The sequence below is a fragment of the Nerophis lumbriciformis genome, linkage group LG24 (assembly GCF_033978685.3).
Source record: "Nerophis lumbriciformis linkage group LG24, RoL_Nlum_v2.1, whole genome shotgun sequence".
Lineage (NCBI taxonomy): Eukaryota > Metazoa > Chordata > Actinopteri > Syngnathiformes > Syngnathidae > Nerophis > Nerophis lumbriciformis.
Genome location: NC_084571.2, coordinates 12,177,654 through 12,202,601, shown reverse-complemented (window position 1 = coordinate 12,202,601; position 24,948 = coordinate 12,177,654). Strand labels below are relative to the sequence as shown.

General features: G+C 37.9%; 1 protein-coding gene across 1 annotated transcript in view; it reads right to left on the bottom strand.

The window, feature by feature from the left end:
• Positions 1 to 1,038: 1,038 nt before the first annotated feature.
• grapa (GRB2 related adaptor protein a) overlaps positions 1,039 to 24,948 on the bottom strand; it is a 111,989-nt gene continuing 88,079 nt past the window's right edge. Inside the window, exon 5 of the mRNA XM_061981591.1 lies at positions 1,039 to 5,149. Within this exon, the coding sequence (XP_061837575.1) occupies positions 4,964 to 5,149 (186 nt within the window). The 3' untranslated portion in view covers positions 1,039 to 4,963. The remainder of the gene's footprint in view (positions 5,150 to 24,948) is intronic.

Here is a 24,948-nt window from a genome sequence, read left to right as displayed (position 1 = left end):
AGGGCAAGGCAGGCTCGAGTGTTGGAGGACAGGCGGGTGGTCGAGGACAGGAGCGCGGCGTCGTAGTAAGTGGGCAGGCGTGAGGTCGAAATCCAGGAAGGCAAGGGGGAATCCACAGGGAGGTCCAATGTGACAAGACACACAGCTTGACGACGAGGAAGGATGACGGGGAGCTGGAGAACGACACAACACAAGAGACGATGAGAACGACGGGGAGGAAGCACAGGGAGAGAAAATGCACAAGTGGGTGAGCGAGATACGTGCGGGCTTACTGTACTGGGTACGAGAAGCTACGTTCTGGCGTCGGATCTCAGGTTGTGTTGGCTCTTGAAGGCAGATCGCTCATCACGGGCAGGTGTGTAGATTACAGATTGGCAGCAGGCGCGAGGAGGCGCGCCCGCAGCGGAGGGAATGCGTCTGTGGGCGTGGTCCGTGGTGCGCTTGTCAGGACGTACAGCAGGAAGAGAAACAGCAGTAGTTTGATCCATAACAACACACAAGTAAACACTCTGCAGGACTGCTTGTATCGCACATATCACACACACGTAAACACGCTCTAGGACCGCTTGTATCGCACATGATATCACACACACACGTAAACTTGTTTAAGGACTGCTTGTATCGCACATGATATCACACACAAGTAAACACTTTGCAAGACTGCTTGTGTCGTGCATTTTAGATGCAAGCTAATATCATCCGATACCTTTTTCATTTTTGCTGATATCGCATTTTCATCCTTTAGTAATACGGGTTTGGGACATCCCTCCACAATAGGACCCCTAAGTGACATACTAACTGGTTTATCCAGCGGTATCAGGGGCAGTAAGTGAACGAGTCAACTGAGATGACTCCCTGCGAGTCCTTTTGAACGACTCGTTCCTGAGTTGCAAGTACAAGTCATGGCAGGAGTTTGTCTGTTTTGCATGAGTCCGACACAAAATAGCACTGACCTGACAAGGTGCTGTCCAATCACAATGTTGCATTTTTAAATTTGTCCCTTTCCTGGTTCATGCAGCAAGTGACAGACGAAGAGAGAAAGTTTGCAGACTTTATTTCAATAACTGGTAAATACAAGTGTCTTTAAATAGGGTAGATGATGTGGAGCAATAGTCACTCACATTCTTCCATTACCTGCATACTTAAAATAGAAGATTACACACATAAACGCTTCAAGACTGCCATGTCTCTTTTACACTTTCAATCAGGGGTGTCCAAAGTGGGACCTGGGGACCGGTTGTTTTTTGAGGGCCTGCAGCACATTCTAAAAATACTATCAAAAAAACTATAAAAAGTGGACTAAACAGTTGGAATGTAACAAGAAAAAGTTGCAACTTTGACTCTATTTAGTTCTGTTGACTCCATGCAGGCTGTGTTTTATTTTCTTCAGAGTTGTCATTGCTCAAAAAATAATAATGCATTAAAAATCCATGTTATGAATTATTGGCAAATAATTACTTCACATCAAATATTCCACTTTGTAGGGAAATATTGCATGTTTTGTGCCAAATAAAAACAATGTTTACAAAATAAAAATATGAAAACATAAATTGCAATTGACGGATAGATCTGAAGTTGATCGAGAGACTAAAGTCTTGAAAGTAAAAAAACAAAAAAAAACATGTGTGACTTATTTTTAACACTTTTATTAGTGGGACCTTTTGGCTCCCTGAGAATCTTAGTGGGATTTTTTTTTTTGTTAAAACTCTAATAATGCATTAAAATCCATGTTGTTATGAATTATTGGTTTATTTACGACTCCAATTACTTCACATCAAATATTCCACTTTTGGGGGGATAATATTGCATTTTTTGTGCCAAATAAATAACAATGAAAAACAAAAACATGAAAAAATAATAACGTATAATTGACGTAGAGATCTAAAGTTGGTCGAGAGACTAAAGCCTTGAAAGTAAAAACAAACAAATATGAATTACTAATATGAGTGGGACCTTTTGGCACCCTGACAATCTTAGTGGGATTTAGTTTTTTAAACGGTCATTGCTCAAAAAGGAATAATGCCTTAAAATCCATGTTGTTATGAATTATTGGTTATTTACGGCTCCAATTACATCACATCAAATATTACACTTTTTGGGGGTAAATATCGCATTGTTTGCGCCAAATAAAACCATTTTTTTCTTTGACAAAAAAAAGCATGAAACAAAAATATGAAAAAATAATCATTTATAATTGACGGATAAATCTAAAGTGAATCACGAGACTAAAGCCTTGAAAGTTAAAAATAACAAATTACTTATTTTTAATACTTTTACTAGTGGGACCTTTTGGCTCCTTGACAATCTTAGTGGGGGTTTTTTGTTAAAACTGTAATAATAACTGTTAATAATGCATTAAAATCAACGTTGTAATGAATTATTGGTTTATTTACGGCTCCAATTACTTCACATCAAATATTCCACTTTTGGGGGGATAATATTGCATTTTTTGTGCCAAATAAATAACAATGAAAAACAAAAACATGAAAAAATAATAACGTATAATTGACGTAGAGATCTAAAGTTGGTCAAGAGACTAAAGCCTTGAAAGTAAAAACAAACAAACATAAATTAATTATTTTTAACACTTTTATGAGTGGGACCTTTTGGCACCCTGACAATTTGAGTGGGATTTTTTTTAAACTGTCATTGCTCAAAAAATAATAATGCATTAAAATCCATGTTATTATGAATTATTGGTTTATTTACGGCTCCAATTACATCACATCAAATATTACACTTTTTGGGGGTGAATATTGCATTTTTTGCGCCAAATAAAACTATTTTTTACTTTGACAAAAAAAAGCATGAAACAAAAATATTAAAAAAATAATAATTTATAATTGACGGATAAATCTAAAGTGAATCACGAGACTAAAGCCTTGAAAGTTAAAAATAACAAATTACTTATTTTTAACACTTTTATTAGTGGGAATTTCTGGCTCCTTGACAATCTTAGTGGGTTTTTTTGTTAAAACTGTAATAATAACTGTTAATAATGCATTAAAATAAATGTTGTTATGAATTATTGGTTTATTTACGGCTCCAATTAATTCACATCAAATATTCCACTTTTGGGGGGAAAATATTGCCTTTTTTGTGCCAAATAAATAACAATGAAAAACAAAAACATGAAAAAATAATAACTTATAAACGACGGATAGATCAGAAGTTGATCGAGAGACTAAATTTTTAACACTTTTATGAATGGGGCTCTTTTGGCTCCCTGACAATCTTAGTGGGATTTTTTTTCTAACTGTCTTTGCTCAAAATAATAATGCATTAAATTCCATGTTGTTATGAATTATTGGTTTATTTACGGCTCCAGTTAATTCACATCAAATATTCCACTTTTTGGGGGAAAATATTGCATTTTATGTGTCAAATAAAAACAATGTTTTCTTTGACAAAAAAGACATAAAACAATGAAAAAACAACAACTTATAATCGACAGATAAATCGGAAGTTAATCACGAGACTAAAGCCTTGAAAATAAAAATAAAAAAAGACTTATTTTTAACACTTTTATTAGTAGGACCTTTTGGCTCCTTGACAATCTTAGTGGGGTTTTTTTTGTTAAAACGGTAATAATAACTGTTAATAATGGATTAAAATCAATGTTGTTATGAATTATTGGTTTATTTACAGTTCCAATTAATTCACATCAAATATTCCACTTTTGGGAGGAAATTGTTGCCTTTTTTGTGCCAAATAAATACAAATGAAAAACAAAAACATGAAAAAATAATAACTTATAAACGACGGATAGATCAGAAGTTGATCGAGAGACTAAATTACTTATTTTTAACACTTTTATGAGTGGGACCTTTTGGCACCCTGACAATCTTAGTGGGATTTTTTTTCTAACTGTCTTTGCTCAAAATAATAATGCATTAAAATCCATGTTGTTATGAATTATTGGTTTATTTACGGCTTCAATTATTTCACATCAAATATTTCACTTTTGGGGGGAAAATATTACATTTTTTGTGGCAAAAACCCCCCGAAAAACCAAAACATGAAAAAATTATAAATTATAATGGACGGATAGATCTGAAGTTGATCGAGGGACTTAAAAGTAAACTTGAAAGTAAAAAAAAAAACAAAAAAACATAAATGACTTGTTTTTAACACTTTTATGAGTGGGATCATTTTGGCTCCATGACAATCTGAAAATCTTATAGGGGAAAATATTGCCTATTTTGTGTTGTTTCCCATTAAAACAGGGTTTTGACAAAAATAGCATAACACATAAAAAAATGTATAACAAACAGACCTGAAGTTAATCTCTAAATTTAAGTGGTGAAAAAAAAAGACTTATTTTTAAACTTTTTTTATGCATGGGATCAAACTTGAAGAGAGCCTTAAAGGTTAAAAACAATCTTTATAATGTATTGTTATTGAAAATGTAAAAATATGAAAATGGTCCCCGCATGCTATAAGTGAGCGTGCGGCCCAGTTTGGACACCCCAGTTCGGGCCCCAAAGTAGGAGTTCCCCTCCTGCCCCACGCAATGTGTTTTTGACACCATTTAGGAGGAAACCGAAGCATGAAACATTTAAAACTGCAAAAAGGCCAATAACTATTTTTACAAAGTCCTGCTAAATATGCACGAAAGCGGGCAGTGGTCCTCTGCAATTAAAGGGAGTGTTTACACGCGACACGGTCCTCATTAGTGCACGTCAAATACACACAAATCTGCTGTGTCAGTTCATCTTTAGGCCCAAATACGACACAGCGGTACTTGTGTCCGTCCACTTGGCGCGAGAAATGTGCGAGGGGGTGGGCTGATTGCATCATCACGTGGACTAGTGTGCACCAGGGTTGTTAACATGTTTGAGGGTTGTGGTAGTTCTGCACAGGAAGTGGTGAACAGGAAGTCTGCCAGTGATTGCGCGACACGTCGATCAAGCATCTGTTCCGGAAATAACGAGGGGCGGCGGCGGTGGTGGTAGTGGTGGGTTCACTGGCACTGGTAAACGGGCTGGACGTACTCCGGCGGGAAGTAGCCCACGTGTCCATGGCAACGGCCCCTCCAACGCAGCGCGTCGGAGCAGTCGATGAGCTCGATGACGTCGCCCCGCAGGAAGCGGAGCTGCGCGGGGTGGTGAGGGTTGAAGTCGAAGAGAGCGTGGGCGTGGTGAGGACGCTGGCGGAGAGCAAGACGCGGCCGGAAGTGAAGAGGGGAGGGGGCGGGGAGGAGAAAAAAAGGAAAAATGTCAGTATTGAACACTCATAATGTCCGGTTTTTGCTCCGTTTTATTATTAATGTGATCGGTGTTTGAAAAAACTACTAATCACTTATTTTGCCAAAAAGTAATCAAATTAAACATACTAAATTAGCTATAAGGTAAGCCGAAAATATTCGTATGCTAACATCAACATGCGAAAATTAAATGAGCGAGCAAACTTCTAAGATGGCGCTATGTATCTAAAAGTCAGGATTTTTAGGTTTAAACACTCAAAATTAGAGAACAAGCTAGCCAAAAACGTTAGGACTTTAACTTTGGCATGCTAATATAAGAGACGCATGCATACTTCTAAGATGGCGCCAAATATAAACAATTATAATTTTTAGGTTAAAGTATACAAAATTGTCTAGAAACCTAGCAAAAATTGTTGACGATAGCATACTTCCAAGATGGCGCCAAGTATCAAAAATCATGATTCTTAGGTTAAAACATAATAAAAAAAGCGGAAAAGCTTGCAAAAAATATTAGCATGCTAACGTGAGCATGCTAGCACATGACAGGGTAAGAGTAAATACCAAAAGGCACTATTTGTAGGTGTAAACATACTAAATTAGCTAAAAAGTTAGCATAGAATATTAGCATGCTAACAACATGCTGAAATGAGAGGAATTAGCAAACTTCCAAGATGGCGCTATGTATTTAAAAGTCATGATTTTTAGGTTTAAAAACTCAAAATTATAGAAAAAGCTAGCCAAAAACGTTAGGAATTTAACATCGGCATGCTAATGTAAGAGACGCATGCATACTTTAAGATGGCGCCAAATATAAAAAATGATAATTTTTAGGTTAAAACATACAAAATAATCTAAAAACCTAGCAAAAATTGTTGACGTAAGCATACTTTCAAGATAGCGCCAAATATCAAAAATCATGATTCTTAGGTTAAAACATTAAAAAAAGCGGAAAAGCTAGCAAAAAAAAATGCTAGCATGCTAACGTGAGCATGCTAGCACATGACAGGGTAATAGTAAAATACCAAAAAGCACTATTTGTAGGTGTAAACAAACTAAATTAGCTAAAACGTTAGCATTAAATATTAACATGCTAACATCAACATGATAAAATGAGAGGAATTAGCAAACTTCCCATATGGCGCTATGTATTTAAAAGTCATGATTTGTAGGTTTAAACACTCAAAATTAGAGAAAAAGCTAGCCAAAAACGTTAAGACTTTAACATCGGCTTGCTAATATAAGAGACGTTAGCATACTTCCAAGATGGCGCCAAATATAAACAATGATAATTTTTAGGTTAAAACATACAAAATGATCGAGAAACCTAGCAAACATTGTTGACAATAGCATACTTCCAAGATGGCGTCATGTATCAAAAATCATGATTCTTAGGTTAAAACAGAAGAAATTAGTGGAAAAGTTAGCAACGTGAGCATGCGCTAAGATCGGCAGTGCTAATATAAGCGATGTTAGCAAACTTCCAAGATGGCGCCAAGCATCAAAAATCATGATTTTAGGTTCAAACATACAACATTAGCTAAAGAGCTAGCATGTGAATGGGTGCTAGCATTGCAGCCGGCCCATAATTAACCACTCCAAAATGTAAAGTCATCAAATTAGGAACAGAATCACACTTAAACACAGTTTTAGTACCACCTCAGAAAATACTTGGTAAACAAAGTCCCACCAAAAATGACCAATTTTAAAATACAGTAGCGTAGAATGCCTAAGTATTCATTAAAAACGAGGCAGAGGTTTTTATTTAACAAATGTAGTTAAAATGTTCAGCCATCCGTATCATGACACAAAGCTTGAACAGTAACACTGTGTTTGAATATCGGAATATAAAACACTGTACTTTAATCAAATGACTATTTGGTGTGCCGCTAGATAGTGGCACACCTGCCACAGTTTGAGAATCACTGGTTTAAAAAAGAGCTAATTACTAGTGAAAGCACTTACGCAGTTGTAAGACGTTTCATGAAAGCAGAGTGTGTGCCTATAAAAGGCGGTGCCTGTGGCCAAGTGACGTGTGAGACCAGCGAGCCAGACAGAGCAGCATTAGCTCAGCTGTGTTGGATTGTATCAGTGCTAGTGGACAAGGAGATGGGGTGTGTTTCCATGGCGACTGATAAACGGCAACGGTGCATTAAGGGCACATATGTTATTCTGGACTGGGAAAAAGCACAACAATGGACACCCAACTGAAAATTGTGTCACTAAACCGTAACCGTAACCGATCCGAACTGTGGATTTTGCGAAGCGTTCCACCCCGAGTCCTTATGTCACAAACCCAGACTTTGGACACGCTTCACACACAACCGACATTTTTTTAAACCTTAAAGGGGAACTGCATCCTTTGAAAAAAATGTTTGCCCATCATTCACAATCCTTATGATAGACAAGAACACACGTTTTACTTGTTTTATGCATTCTAAATCATAAATAAAGGTTACTAAAAGTCAGCTAAAAATAGAGTCAATTGGAGTAGCTCCACTTCGCCTATAAAGTGCTCAAAAAACATCCAAAAACCTCCATCATTATTTGATACACGTGATGTAAGTACATATGTAATGTAGTAACATTGATAATAACATGTAATATATACATGATGTAAGTATGCATGGAATGTAGTAACATTCATAATAACATGTAATATTTACATGATGTAAGTATATAGTGTATGTAATGTAGTAACATTCATAATAACATGTAATATATACATGTTGGAAGTATGTATGTAATGTAGAAACATTCATAATAACATGTAATATATACATGACGTAAGTATGCATGTAATGTAGAAACATTCATAATAACATGTAATATTTACATGTTGTAAGTATATACTGTATGTAATGTAGTAACATTCATAATAACATGTAATATATACTACTACTTTGGGACAAATGATGATCCAGAACATTTTTGAGCCTGATTATAAGGAGGATGATCTACAAGTTTTAGACGCTGAGTAATAAACAGATCCAGTAACTATAGTAGTATGTATAAGCAATATAAACTAAAAACATAATAAAACAATTACTTACTGTACAATGTCTGCTCTCACTGGATAAAGACTGATGGGATGTTGATATCTTCCCCTTTACATGAAGAATGAGTCATAATCCTCAAGCAGGTTAAAAAACACAAGCGCTTTTCCAAGTCTTTCTCTGGATGTCAAAGTTGACCAACTTGTGGGTTTATGTCCACAACCTTCTACTATGCAGGTGAGAGGCCTGGTTTATCATCCAGAATTAACTTTCACCAACTCAGAGGCGATGCAGCAGCTTAATATGTCAATATCGCAGCTTAAGCCAGCTAGCGCTTTGTGATCGCGACGCCGCTAAAAGTAGTTCCTCTTATATATTTTTTAAAATAGGGACATATTTCCTGAGTTTATAAACATAATATACATTTTTTAAAAACGAAACAAGATGTGATGCCAAAAAAATATTGATGTAATCGTAGTAGTATCGACTAGATGCGTGCCTGTACTTGATATCATTACACTTATGACAACATTCAGGTCACGAGACATAAATGGAGTATTGTTGGATGTTTTTAGACGGCCACCTCTTACTTGCTGTATTTTACGACTAAGAATTAGTGTTGTAACGATACCAATATTTTGGTACCGGTACCGGTACTAAAATTATTTTGGTACTTTTCGGTACATTTCGGTACTTTTCTAAATAAAGGGGACCACAAAAAAATAGCATTATTGTCTTAATTTTAACAAACATTTTTAGGGTACATTAAACATATGTTTATTATTGCAGTTAAGTCCTTAAATAAAATAGTGAACATACAAGACAACTTGTCTTTTAGTAGTAAGTAAACAAACAAAGGCTCCTATTTAGTCTGCTGACGTATGCAGTGACATATTGTGTCATTTATCATTCTATTATTTTGTCAACATTATTAAGGACAAGCAGTACAAAATGAATTATTAATCTACTTGTTCATTTACTGTTAATATCTGCTTACTTTCTCTTTTAACATGTTCTATCTACACTTCTGTTAAAATGTAATAATCACCTATTCTTCTGTTGTTTGATACTTTACATTAGTTTTGGATCATGCCACAAATTTGGGTATCAATCCGATACCAAGTAGTTACAGGATCATACATTGGTCATATTCAAAGTCCTCGTGTGTCCAGGGACATGTTTCCTGAGTTTATAAACATAATATACATTTTTTTTAAACGAAAGAAGATGTGATGCCAAAAAATATTGATGTAATCGTAGTAGTATCGACTAGATGCGTGCCTGTACTTGATATCATTACAGTGGATGTTAGGTGTAGATCCACCAATGGCGTTTGTTTACATTTTGATGGCGGTGAGCTACGGTGTGTAGTGAAGCATGTTTAGCTATTCCTTGTCCTGCAGTGATAATGACACTTGTAAGAAACTTACTTTATTTGTCGCCATGGAGACCAGGATTAGTGATTTAAAAAGTCGCTAAAACACTGCGGACGTCGGATGGACGTTAGCCGCCAGCTAGCGAGTCTTGTCTTAAAGCACCTCTTCCTGAGGGTGTTTCAGTGTTATAACTTCACCTTTATTTTTACTTTTTACACCAAAATGCGTCCGTTCTCCCTTTTCTGTCTACACACTGTGTCTGCTTGTAAGTACTCTGTGTGTGTGTGCGCCGCCGAACATGCTCGTCTGTTCGTAAACCAGCAATGTCACGACGTGACTTCGACGCGGGCGCGGGGGGGTGCGGGACCGGTACGTTTAAGATACGGTATCGTACCGAAAATGATACATTAGTATCGCGGTACTATACTAATACCGGTATACCGTACAACCCTACTTAGAATGTATTAAAAAATAAAGTGTTCTTGTCTTACATAAAGATTGTGAATGATGGGCTAATTTCCAAAATCAGTGATGTTACCCTTTAAATATTTGAGTTAACTATAAGACTGAAACAGCATTTTCTTGGGTAAGTTCAAACAGTGAAAATATGTGCAGAGAAAAGTGCTACATAAATCTAATCCATCATTTTTATTATTAACACTGGAATGAAGTGCTCCTCATTGCATTGTGTTGCTGCCACAACATCGCAGTTGCAGCCATTCAAGGTATTTTTAGGCACATTTGATTTATCTTCACATAGGCTCCCAAAAAGGGACAAGCGGTAGAAAATGGATGGATGGATGGCTCAGGCCATGTGAAATAAAACCTGCACACTAAGGAGAGTTGCCACCTAGACCGGAAGCACAGCAGGAGCGTGAGGCGTTCAAGTACACGTCCAGTGAGGCGTTCGAGTACACGTTCAGTGATGACGAGCACGTCTCCGGAATGACTGATGTGTTCTGGCAGAGCATCCGTGACACCTTCAGGCTGTCAACTTTGCACGGGTGACATTACCTGCGCTGCCCCCGAATAAAACCATTAGGGTCAACCCACCTCATCCAGTGGTATCTTTGTAAATAGTCGTTATGGATGGTGCAGGTGGGCCTGACGTGTTGGCGCTCTGCTTCTGCGGGACGTTTGGCGAGCCCGTGTTGAATAACGCATGAGAGTGTTCATGTTTATGTCTGTAGTGCACCTCCCTCCCTCCCCCGCAGGGGACATGCATACACACAGGACATCAGGAGGGTCCAAAGTGCGGCCTAAAAATACTATTACATTCTCAAAGTGGAAATACTATTACTAAAAACAATTAGCATTCTAACATGGAAATAAACGGTTTGCATTCTAACAAGGGGATAAACAGTTGGCATTCATTTAGCATTCTAACATTGGAACACACAGTTTACATTCTAACATGGGAACAAATTGTTGAGAGTAAATAAAAAATCATATATTACGTACAGTATTTTTAACGCTTTTAGCATTACCACATGGGAACAAATAGTTAGCATTCTAACATGGTAACAAACAGTTAGCATTCTAACATGGGAACAAATAGTTAGCATTCTAACATGGGAACAAACAGTTAGCATTCTAGCATGGTAACAAACAGTTTGCATTCTAACATGGTAACAAACAATTAGCATTCTAACATGGTAACAAACAATTAGCATTCTAACATGGTAACAAATAGTTAGCATTCTAACATGGTAACTGTAGATCATTTGGTAAAATGACTGTTTTGTTGTTGTAATTTTCGAACACACCACCAGGGTGTGCACATCAGGGAATCAGTTATTACCACTCTCTCATGCAGTGCGTATGTAAAATTGCTGTCCTCCTGAAGTCTTTATTAAAGCCAAGTTATTCATGCAGCTCGACATGGTTCTTCCTACTGGTAACCACAAACAACAACATGGTGTCAGAGTAGTGGACAAACTTCTCGCCTGTGAGTACTTTTTGTACTAAAATTTGCCAACGGAGATTTTTTTCCTGCCGTGCGGTGGACACGCCGATCCATAATGGCGGACGGGTTTCGTCGTCCAGACCCAGTCGTCTTCAACGACAATGTCGCGGAGAACTGGCGCATTTTTGAGCAAGAATATGACATTTTCATTGCTGCTGCTCACTCGGACAAGCCCGCGAAGACCCGCGCATACATCCTATTAAACCTCGCTGGTCCAGAAGCGATCGAGAGGGAGCGCTCGTTTGCGTACGTGCCAGAGGTGCGTGCCAGAGGTGCGTGCCGCCGGCGCGGGCGGTGCTATTCTCGCTCCTGCGGAGTCGCGGGAAGATCCCGAGTGCCTGAAGAGGAAGTTCAGAGAAATGTGCAATCCGCGAACGAACAAAACATTGGAAAGGCACAAGTTCCATTCGAGAATTCAAAAGCATGGGGAGAGCATGGAATCATTCATCAGTGATTTGAAGATTAAAGCCAAAACATGTCAATTTGGAGATCTAACTGATGAACTCATATGTGACAAAATTGTGTGTGGCATCACAAACGACTCTCTGAGAAAGACATTACTGAGGGACAGTGAATTGACTCTTGCCAAGGCAATCTCAATCTGCCGTATTCACAAAATGACAGAGGAAAATATCAAAACATTGGCTACACAAGCTACCAATATTGATGAGATTAAACCCACACAATACAAGCAATTTAAAGGCAAATTCCAGAAAATTGCCCAGACTATCACAAAGTGTAACAATTGTGGAGGGAGTCACACAGCAAAAAAGGAAATGTGTCCAGCGTTTGGACAACAATGTCACAACTGCATGAAACAAAATCACTACAAAAAATGCTGCAAGTCAAAGCCACAGAGCCAGTCCAAGTTTACAACAAACAAGCGCTATGGACAGTCTGTGCATGATGTGACAATGGATCAACACAGCCAAAGTGAAAATGACACATTCTATGTGGATGGCTTGGAAATTGAAAATTGCGTTGACACTGTAAATCCACAACAAAGAGACCAAGGTGAAGGATTTGTCACAGTGTGCATAAATGACGTGCCAACAGAAATTAAAGTGGATACAGGTGCTAAATGCAATGTAATGTCATTAAATACTTTCAATAGAGTAAACAGCGGCGTGAAACTCGCCAAACAAAACAAAAGCACAAATTTGGTTGCTTACGGAGGAGCCAAAATCAAGACACAAGGTGAAGCTACACTGACATGCTTTTTAAAGGCACAGCGCCACTTACTGACATTTTTCATAGTGGATAAAAATGTGACATCGCTGTTGGGCTTCCGTGCATGCCTGCGTATGGGGCTAGTCGAGTTGAGTCCCAATGTGCACCATGTCACCACAGAGAACACTGGAGAGTTCAGCGCACGGATCCTCACACAATACCAAGATATCTTCAGTGAAGAGCTCGGAGAACTACCAGTTGTTTACACAATGACAGTGGACCCCAATGTGCCGCCTGTTGTAAGGCCGGCCCACCGCATCCCCATAGCGATGCAAGATTGTGTGAAAGCTGAACTTGAACGCATGGAACGCATAGGCGTTATTACTTCAGTCACCGAACCAACAGATTGGGTGTCATCCATGGTCGCTGCGCACAAGAAAGGCAAATCAGAAATCAGATTATGCATCAACCCCAAAGATTTAAATGAAGCACTAAAACGGCCCCACCACCCCATGAGAAGTGTGGAGGAGGTAGCAGCACAAATGTCAGGTGCAACAGTGTTTTTGGTGCTAGACGCAAAAAATTCATTCTGGCAGATCCGCCTGGACAAGAAGTCCTCAATGAAGACAACATTCAGTACTCCTTTTGGACGTTACAGATTCCTTCGCATGCCTTTCGGTATTAACTCTGCAAGCGAGGTATTCCAGCGCACAATGGATCAACTCTTTGCTGGATATCCATGCTCAGTCATTGTCGATGACATCATCATCGGAGGTCGTGATGTGGCGGAGCACGACGCCAACCTAAAAAAAGTGCTTGAACGTGTGAAGGAAATAAACCTCAAACTCAACCCGCAGAAATGCAAGTTTCGACTTGACCAAGTATGCTACGTTGGTCATATCTTCACAAGTAAAGGATTGAAAGCTGACCCCTCCAAAACTGCTGCTATCACGGAGATGCCAGTCCCCACAGATGTCACTTCACTTCAACGTTTCCTGGGAATGGTCAACTATCTTGGCAAGTACATTCCAAACCTCAGTGACATCGCAACGCCACTGAGGAAGCTGACTCACAAAGAGACGGCATGGTGCTGGTTCCAGCAACATCAAGATGCTTTCGACCGCCTGAAAGCATGTCTCTCCTTTCCACCAGTATTGGCCTACTACGATGTCAAAGAGCCAGTCACGCTGACCTGTGACGCGTCATGTTTTGGACTAGGAGCTGCTTGCATGCAAAATGGAAGGCCAGTAGCCTTTGCATCCCGCACCCTTACAGAAACAGAAACTCGATACGTTCAAATTGAGAAGGAGCTTCTAGCTGTTGTGTTTGCGTGCACCAAGTTCAGAGAGTATGTGTATGGCAAGCCCACCATAGTAGAAACTGACCACCAACCGTTGGTGACTATCTTGAAGAAACCAATTCACAATGCCCCTGCCCGTCTTCAGCGGATGCTGCTACGCCTGCAAAGCTATGACATAAGCTTAGTCTACAAAAAAGGAAAGCACATGTACATAGCTGACACTCTTTCAAGAGCCCCTAATGCGACAGACAGTGAGAGCCCATCTGATAGTGGTTCTTTCGACGTCATGTCGGTGAGCTACATTTCTACGGCCCGCCTGGAAGAACTCAAGAAACACACGGAGGAGGATGAAGTACTGCAGACTCTCAATACAGTTATCCAGCGTGGATGGCCTGCCAGACAGACTCAGCTGCAGCCTGCAATTGAAGTTTTCTTCCCCTACAGAGACGAACTCACTGTGGAAGATGGAATCGTCATAAAAGGGCAGAAAGCAGTTATTCCCCGGTCACTACAAAAAGAGTACATTAAGATTGTACATAAAGGTCACCCGGGCATTGAAGCAACCAAACGCAGAGCAAGAGGTATCATCTTTTGGCCATCAATGTCACGAGACATCACTGAAGAACTACTTTCTTGCACAGTGTGCAACAGCACAAAACCACATCAACAGAAAGAACCGCTCCATCTCCATCCAGTTCCAGACCTTCCCTGGTCCACAGTTGCTACAGACATTTTTGAATGGCGTGGACAACACTACCAGGTGCTAGTGGATTCCTATTCTGGATGGTTTGAAATTGACCTTCTACAAAACATCACAGCGACAGCTGTAATTTCCAAATTGAAAAGACATTTTTCAGTGCATGGTACACCACACACACTGCTATCTGACAATGCAAGACAGTACAAGTGTGAACAATTCAGGAAGTTTGCTGAGGAGTGGGACTTCATCCACACCACTAGCAGCCCAGAGTTTCCCCAGTCGAATGGACTTGCGGAAAGAGCTGTCAGGAGTGCCAAGCAACTGATGGAGAAATCCCACCGGGACAAAACTGATGTCTTCCTAAACCTCCTTAACCTCAGAAACATTCCCCGAGATGCGGACATTGGTTCCCCTGCCGAACGGTTAATGTCAAGACAAACGCGCGCAGCTATCCCAGTGTGTACCAGACTACTACAGCCAACAGCAAAAGACTCAAGACAAGTACATGCTCGACTAGTCGACAAGAGAACTACGGTGAAACGTCACTACGACAAGTCAAGTCGCCCACTGAGTCCCTTGGCAGAAGGGCAAGTGATCCGTATGCAAACTCCTGCTGGACATGACCGACTTGGAATAGTGGAAAAGTTGTGCGAAGAGCCACGTTCCTACATCATCCAATCCGATGGGAGAAGATACAGAAGGAATCGTCGCCACATCCTCCCGGTTCAAGAACGACCACCAACACCTCTCCAGAACGACGAAGCAGACTCTCAGGATGGTAGACATACCGTGGTGGACTTAGTCCCTCCCACACCACTGAGAGAAGAGACAGTGATTAGGCAAACGGAAAGTGCATCACCAATTCGACCCAGATTCATGACGCAGACTGACACAGCTTATACAACACGTGCAGGTCAAGTGTGTAGACCCAATCCAAAATATGTGCAGTAAGAAAAAAAAAAAAAAAAAATGTACATGTGATTTATTTTGAGAGATAGTATTTTTTCTACCTGTTCTGTGATGTGTTTAGATATTTCATACAGATAGTGAATTGTTTGTACTTACCCTACACAGTTAAGAGATTTAATCTCTGTTACATATAGATATTCATTTCACTTATCTGCTTTTGTTTTTTATGAAAGACTCTTAACTAAAAGGGAAGGATGTAGATCATTTGGTAAAATGACTGTTTTGTTGTTGTAATTTTCGAACACACCACCAGGGTGTGCACATCAGGGAATCAGTTATTACCACTCTCTCATGCAGTGCGTATGTAAAATTGCTGTCCTCCTGAAGTCTTTATTAAAGCCAAGTTATTCATGCAGCTCGACATGGTTCTTCCTACTGGTAACCACAAACAACAACAGTAACAAACAGTTAGCATTCTAACAAGGTAACAAAGTTAGCATTCTAACATGGGAACAAATAGTTAACATTCTAACATGGTAACAAACAGTTAGCATTCTAACATGGTAACAAACAGTTAGCATTCTAACATGGTAACAAACAGTTAGCATTCTAACATGGGAACAAATAGTTAGCATTCTAACATAGTAACAAATAGTTAGCATTCTAACATGGTAACAAACAGTTAGCATTCTAACACGGGAACAAACAGTTAGCATTCTAACATGGGAACAAACAGTTAGCACTCTAAAATGGGAACAAACAGTTAACATTGTAACAAGGGGAACACAGTTAGCATTCTAACATGGGAACAAACAGTTAGCATTCTAACATGGGAACAAACAGTTAACATTGTAACAAGGGGAACACAGTTAGCATTCTAACATGGGAACAAACAGTTGGCATTCTAACATGGGAACAATCTATCAATGGGGGGGGGGGGGGTTGCAGCTCACTACGGGTTGTTCTCCCGGGATGCAGAATGGACTACTCCGGACAAGGCGTGCAGGTAAAAACATGATTTAATGACCCAAAACTCAAAGAGGTACAAACAAAAAAGGAACACAAAGCGAAGGCACAACGCGCTGATCGCACTTGGATCTAAAGCTCAAAACTTAGCGCAGGAAACAAAGAAGCTAACACTTAGCATGGACTCGAGACAAGTAATACTCACAAAACTTTTGGCATGAAACAAAACTTCCGTAACAGGTTGCATGAAGCAAATAATGACGCCAGGCCGACTGACTGTCAAAGGCAAACTTAAATAATGCCTCTGATTAGTGCTCGGGTAGCAGGTGAGCGGCCGAACACTAATCAGTGATAGGTGAACATAATTAGCAACAGGTGCGTGAGTCCAAGACGTGCAACGGGTGACACTAATGGTTGTCAAGGTAACAAACAAACAAGGAAGTGCAACCAGGAACTATGGAGTCTTTAAACAGAAAATAACAAAACATGATCCAAACCACAGATCATGACACAAACTGTTGAGAATAAATAAAAAATCATATATTACTTACAGTATTTTTAACGCTTTTAGCATTACCACATGGGAACAAATAGTTAGCATTCTAACATAGAAACAAACAGTTAGCATTCTAACATGGGAACAAACAGTTAGCATTCTAAATTGAAACACAGTTAGCATTCTAACATGGGAACAAACAGTTAGCATTGTAACAAGGGGATAACAGTTGGCATTCTAACATGGGAACACACAGTTAGCATTCTAACATGGGAACATACAGTTGGCATTCTAACATAGAAACAAACAGTTAGCATTCTAACATGGGAACAAACAGTTAGCATTGTAACAAGGGGATAACAGTTGGCATTCTAACATGGGAACACACAGTTAGCATTCTAACATGGGAACATACAGTTGGCATTCTAACATAGAAACAAACAGTTAGCATTCTAACATGGGAACAAACAGTTAGCATTGTAACAAGGGGATAACAGTTGGCATTCTAACATGGGAACAAACAGTTAGCATTCTAACATGCGAACATACAGTTAGTATTGTGACAAGGGGATAACCGTTAGCATTCTAACATGGCAAAAAAACAGTTGGCATTCATTTAGCATGGGAACGTACAGTTGATATTCAGTTAGCATGGGAACAAACAGTTAACATTGTAACATGGGAACAGACAGTTAGCATTCTAGCAAGGGGATAAACAGTTGGCATGCATTCAGCATTCTAACATGGGAACAAACAGTTAGTATTCTGGCATGGGAACAAACAGTTAGCATTCTAACAAGGGGATAAACAGTTGGCATTCATTTAGCATTCTAACATGGGAACACACAGTTAACATTCTAACATGGGAACAAACTGTTAGCATTCTAACATGGGAACAAACAGTTAACATTGTAACAAGGGGAACACAGTTAGTGCTCTAACATGGGAACAAACTGTTAGCATTCTAACATTGGAACACACATTTAACATTCTAACATGGGAACAAACTGTTGAGAATAAATAAAAAAAATCATATATTACTTACAGTATTCTAACGGTTTTAGCCATACCACATGGGAACAAATAGATAGCATTCTAACATGGGAACAAACAGTTAACATTGTAACAAGGGGATAACAGTTAGCATTCTAACATGGCAACAAACAGTTGGCATTCATTTAGCATTCACACTTGGGAACAGACAGTTGAGAGTAAATAAAAAATCATTATTACTTACAGTATTTTTAACGATTTTATGAGTGTGACCCTTTTAGGTCCTTCAGATCTTTAGTGTATTTATTATCTTGAAAAGCAGTCATTGCTCAAAAAAACATTGTGAATCAAAATCCATATTGTCATTAATTATTGACTTATGCAAAGCTTCAATTACGTCACCTCACTTTGACTTTTTTGGGGGGTGAATATTGCATTTTTTGTGTTTTTGCCATAAAAGACCGATTTTTTGGACAAAATGGGCATAAAAAAAAAAGTAAATGTATACCGTCAGGGGTTGATTTAAGTGATGAAAGTAAACAAACTTTATTACTTTATGACTGAGAGCCTTTCTGCTCCACAGGATCTTTAACATGTACCGACCTTGAAGAAGGCCCTGAAGGTTACAAAAAAATCGGCATATTGTGTTGTTTTTTTAAAAATGGAAACCTATCAAAATGTCCCTGCATGCTTTGATTTCTCACTGTGCAAAACGTTTGGACAGCCCTGAAAAAGACGATTTATTGACACAATGTATTTTGTTCAAACAGCAAATATAGAAGAAGAAACGTGTCTTTCTTCAAAATAAAACACGTCTGAAAGGATTCAAATCAGGTGCAAACGCTTTGTTCTTTATTTGACAGCACAAAGCTTTTTATCAGCAGCCTGCACGGAATAAATGACAGGACAGAATTTACAGCAAGCGAGTGCAGAGGAATTGTGTGAGGCTGAGATAAGATCACACACCTGTACTCTAAAAATAGGACAGCAAAATGCGCCTCCATTCCCTCTGTGTTTGTCTTTAAGTGAAGACTTTTCTTCTCTCCTGGACACCAGCCTCCTCCTACCAAGCCAACGTAAACGCGTGCGCTAAGCGGCTATTTTAAGTCCAGCGTCTTGAACCCCGATGGCCTCTCTCGCTGTCAGCTGCACTCCTGCTGAGGAAAGTGGACGTGAACGAGAAGGACCAGCGAGAATTACGGATGCTTTTAAAGCAGTGTTGGCACAAGGCTCGATGAAGTCGTCGGGGAAGAAGTGTACACTGCCTAAACACTAATAAACCACAACATTTTGATGGGCCTGCTATGTGTGCCTTGAACCTCTGGCCGGGGTACTGGTGCCAAGTGTCCGAATCCATGGTTTTTAGGAGCAACCATACAAAATGAGCTAAAAAATAGCCTAAAACATTAGCATGCTAACATTAGCATGCTAATAGGAGACATTGACATACTTCCAAGATGGCACCAAGTATCAAAAATCCTAATTTTTAAGTTTAAACGTACAAAACTAGTTAAAAACCTAGCAAAATGTGTTAGTGTGCTAATGGTAGCATGCTAATATATAAAAAAAAAACATAGCATCCTTTCAAGATGGCGCCAATTATCAAAAATCACATTTCTTAGGTTAAAAAATCAGATATCAGGGAAAAAGCTAGCAAAAAACGTTAGCATGTTAATATGAGACGTTGGCATACTCCCAAGATGGCGCCAAGTATCAAAAATCCAAATTTTTAAGTTTAAACGTGCAAAACTAGCTAAAACCTAGCAAAATTTGTTAGCGTGCTAATGGTAGCATGCTAATATAAATAAAAAAAAACGATAGCATACTTTCAAGATGGCGCCACGTATCAAAAATCCAAATTTTTAAGTTTAAACGTACAAAACTAGCTAAAAACCTAGCAAAAGTTGGTAGCGTGCTAATGGTAGCATGCTAATAAATAAAAAAACGATAGCATACTCTCAAAATGGCGCCAAGTATCAAAAATCCTAATTTTTAAGTTTAAACGTACAAAACTAGCTAAAAACCTAGCAACATTTGTTAGCGTGCTAACGGTAGCATGCTAATACAAAAAATACGATAGCATACTTTCAAGATGGTGCCAAGTATCAAAAATCCTAATTTTTAAGTTTAAACATACAAAACTAGCTAAAAACCTAGCAAAAATTGTTAGCGTGCTAATGGTAGCATGTTAATATAAAAAACAAAAACAAACGATAGCATACTTTCAAGATGGCACCAAGTATCAAAAAATCCTAATTTTTATGTTTAAACGTACAAAACTAGCTAAAAACCTAGCAAAAGTTGTTAGCGTGCTAATGGTAGCATGCTAATATAAAAAAACTGATAGCATACTTTCAAGATGGCGCCAAGTATCAAAAATCCAAATTTTTAAGTTTAAACGTACAAAACTAGCTAAAAACCTAGCAACATTTGTTAGCGTGCTAATGGTATCATGTTAATACAAAAAAAAACGATAGTATACTTTCAAGATGGCGCCAAGTATCAAAAATCATGTTTCTTAGGTTAAAATAATCAGAAATCAGGGAAAAAGCTAGCAAAAAATGTTAGCATGTTAATATGAGACGTTGGCATACTCCCAAGATGGCGGCAAGTATAAAAAAATCATAATTTTTAAGTTTAAACATACAAAATTAGCTAAAGACTTTGCAAAAATTGTTAGCATGCTAATATAGAAAACGATAACATAGTTCCAAAAGTATAAAAAAAATCATGATTCTTAGGTTACAAACATACTAAATTAGCTAATAACTTAGCATAAAACATAGGAATACTAACATCAATATGCTAAAATAAGTGTAGTTAGCAAACTTCCAAGATGGTGCCATATATTAACAATCATGATTTTTAGGTTTAAACACTCAAAATTTGCAAAAAAGCTAGCTCAAAAATATGGATGTGCAACTTTTTTTTGTACATTTTCACACAAAAAAAATGTTTGTCATAAAATGGATTTGAAATGTAAAAAACAAATATTTGCAAACTAAAATAATTTGATTTGAAATACAAAAAATAAATACATTTTTTTTTTTTACATTTTCAAACAAAAAAAAGATTTGGAACACAAAATCCATCCATTTTCTACCGCTTGTCCCTTTCGGGGTCGTGGGGGTGCCGGACCTATCTCAGCTGCATTCGGGCGGAAATCATACCCAAAAAAAAATTATTTTATTTTTTTGGTTGCAGATATTTTTTTGGTAAGAAATAATTAGTGTAGTCTTTTTTTTGTTTGAAAATGTAAAAAAAAAAAGTTGCAAATCCATAAATGTGTGTGCGTGTGAGTGTGTGTGTGTGTGCGTGTGTGTGTGTGTGTGTGTGTGTGTGTGTGTGTGTGTGTTATGACTCAACTACAATCTGGTGCATATGTTTTATTTTCAAATATATTTTTTGTTAGAAAATTTTAAGAAAAATGGTTGCAAATCTATTATTTTTTCTTGCATTTTTTTGTTTAAAAATGTTGTTATTTTTCATGTCGGATCCATTTTTATTTTTTTTTCAAACCCGATTTTTTGGTTTGCAAGTATTTGTTGTAGTTGTAAACCCATTTTTATGGTTGGTAACAAATCTATTTTTTTTTTTTTTTGGTTATCACTCAACTTCAATCTTGTGCACAAGGCCTTTGATGAACAATCTTTTATTATATGTATTTCTGTATTTTTTTTTTATTGGTCATTCTTGGATGATGGCGCGACAATATATGGGCGTGATCACTGACAACTTCTGCCCTGAGAGGGAAAATTCTAAAGACTGGAGGAGGGGCAATACTGACCAATGAAACGGCATCTAACATATTATTCAGAAGACGCCCCACCCACAAGATTGAATTTGAGTCAAAAATGTAAAATAATTATTAGAAAATATATTTTTTACTTTCAAATTTATTTATTTTTGCTTGAAAATGTAAAGAAAAAATGGTTGCAAATCTTATAATTTTTTCTTGCATTTAAAAAAAAAAAAATAAATATATATATATATATATATATATATATATATATATATATATATATATATATATATATATATATATATATATATATATATATATATATATATATATATATATATATATATATATATATATATATAAATAAAATTTCAGATCTCTTTTTTTTTTTTTTTTGCAAATATTTTTTTGGTAGGTTACATTAAAACAAATTCCTCTCCATAGTTTATTGGAAAATCTGCTGCTATTTGTTGGTATTGTTTTGCCACTGGGAGCACTGCTTGATGTGGCCAGGTTGTGGTACAATGCATGATAAGATTAGGATTTAGCAGAAAGAACATCTTGTTAGCAGTCTAACCTGCTGGCTTCATAACAAGCTACAGTACCTAAATGACCGCAGTTGCCAAAATAATGAACACCCTCAGTGTCTGACATTTCTCCGCCTTAGACGACGATCGGAACATTCTTGTGTCAGCTGATAAGCTGCAGCTTTGTCCATTGATACGTTTGTTCGTGGCCCCCGGCACAGTTTTTCCACTTTCAGCCAAACACAAATGGACGCTTTGCATTCACAGGCTTTTATTTGGAAGTGTAAGCTTAGCGTTAGTTGGGAGATGTCAGCTGGGGCATAAAAAAATCATATCTTGATGTGGAAAAAGCATTGTTTGATTCTGGACTGGGCTTATGGTCTGTGGAACTGACCCACACGGTTCAAACAAAGCTGATATCATACAAACAGATATATTATGTCTGCGTGCTACCCCAGTGGTGCGTTCAAAGTGTTCTCAAATGTCTGAATTTTAATCGAGGTCCTAAAGAGGAACTATTAGGGATGCGGACCGAATCCGGTACTTTCTTGGCCCCAACCGAATCCCATCGATCCTACCGGACACTGGTTCACTTCATATCCAACGGTACCATGTTACGGTACTTGGGTTGTGCGTGACGTACTTTGGCGATCACTCCAGCAGCACTGAGAGCGGACTCAGTCAAACTACCTCTAGCTAATGTTGCAATTTTCAACGCCAGTGAAGAAATGGACTCAACGCTCCAATTCAAGTAAAATAAGGCTCTACTTTTCCAAAAATGTGCTAGCTTCATGTTAATATACACTGGTTTTGCTATTGACATGATGCTGATTAGCATTAGCGATTTTACATGGCGATTTTATCACCTCCAAATGTGTTAATGAAAACTACAACTAAGATGCACGTGGCAATAAAACAGCTGGTGCATAATATGTACAGTACTTACAGTATCAACACTTTTTGGGGCGCAACAAAAAACAAAGCAACACACCATAAACTATACACTACTGCCATCTAATGTCTTGGACTTGCAACTTAATGTCATACTTGCAGATGAGACTCAGAAATGTGATAATAAAACAAGATGTAACCAGTTATGTTAATTAGCTAATTTTTAAATGTTATGACCAAAATTGTATTTTATTATCAAAAACAACTACCATATTTTCCGGACTATAGAGCTCCCCGGGGTATAAACTGCACCCACAAAATCTAGGGAGAAAAAAATATTTATGTACCTTAATTGTTTCCAAATGGTGTCTGTAACACAGCAGTAAAACGGCTGATCGTACAAAACAGAAGTCATCGTCATGGACCCACTAGCTGCGGAAGCTAGCCTTTCAATAAGCTAAACTTGTGCAGCCCTTTGAGACACTTGTGATTTAGGGCTATATAAATAAACATTGATTGATTGATTGATAAACAGACTCAATAACTCCACAGTGGTGGTTTGGTGAATTTAGGAAACGGAAACATTACAAAACGAATGCCATTGTAAGGTAATAATACTAACAAAGACACTAGTAAACGTGTTAGCATATTAGCTATATTACATTACAATAGCACTTACATATATGCATGAAAACTCTCCTACAGACATCGGTGTAATAAGTATAAACAGTTGTAGTTATATTGTAAAAACTTACAAACGTTGCTTGGAGTGATACATTTGAGTAAAGACACTTGGAGCGCTTATTTCCAGTTTACGGCATCAAAACAGGAAGTACATTTTTAACTTTTTTTTAAATTTTTGCAATACCTGCAGTGAGTAAACTCATCCAAAAGATGCCGCATTAGAACCAACAATAACACACAATTTCAGTCCTCTGCTTGGGTTTAATGCAAACTATTGAACACAAAACATTATGGGCATTAGCGAAAAAAATCCCATAAATTAGCCGCTCCATTTTATAAACCGAAGGGTTCAAAATCTACGGAAAAAAGTAGCAGCATATAATCCGGAATTTACGGTAATTGGTACCGTTGAGTACCGGTATTGATTCCCAGGTACCAGGAATTGGTACTGTATCGCTTTAAATGTAAATGGTGGCCATCCTTAACTACTACTACTAAGAGGGAATAATGAACAACAATTCAATAAGCAGTGTTGGGTTAGTTACTGAAAAGCAGTAACTAGTTACAGTTACTAGTTACTTCATTTCAAAAGTAACTCAGTTACTAACTCAGTTACTTACACCAAAAAGTAATGCGTTACTGTGAAAAGTAACTATTTAGTTACTTCTTTTTTCTTTTTTTTTTAAAGCTCCAATTAATGCCCTTTTAGCCTTCATTTCAGTACTGTTATTGCACTGGAGAATAATATAATCTGTTGATCAACTTGACATGCATTTGCATCACTCAACTCTGCTAAGCCATGTGGTCTACATACAACACACAAAGACAAAGATATGTTACAAAGGCCAATTTGTTTCTGGCCAGAACAAATTGACAAAACTATTTTAAATAGCTGCAACATAACATACATAAGTAACAAACAGCATAATAACAGCATAGATGTAAACCAAGAAAGGCACACACTACATACACAAAGTCTAACCAGGCATTTTCTTCCTCAAGTAATTCTTATACAAAATCATGTCTGAA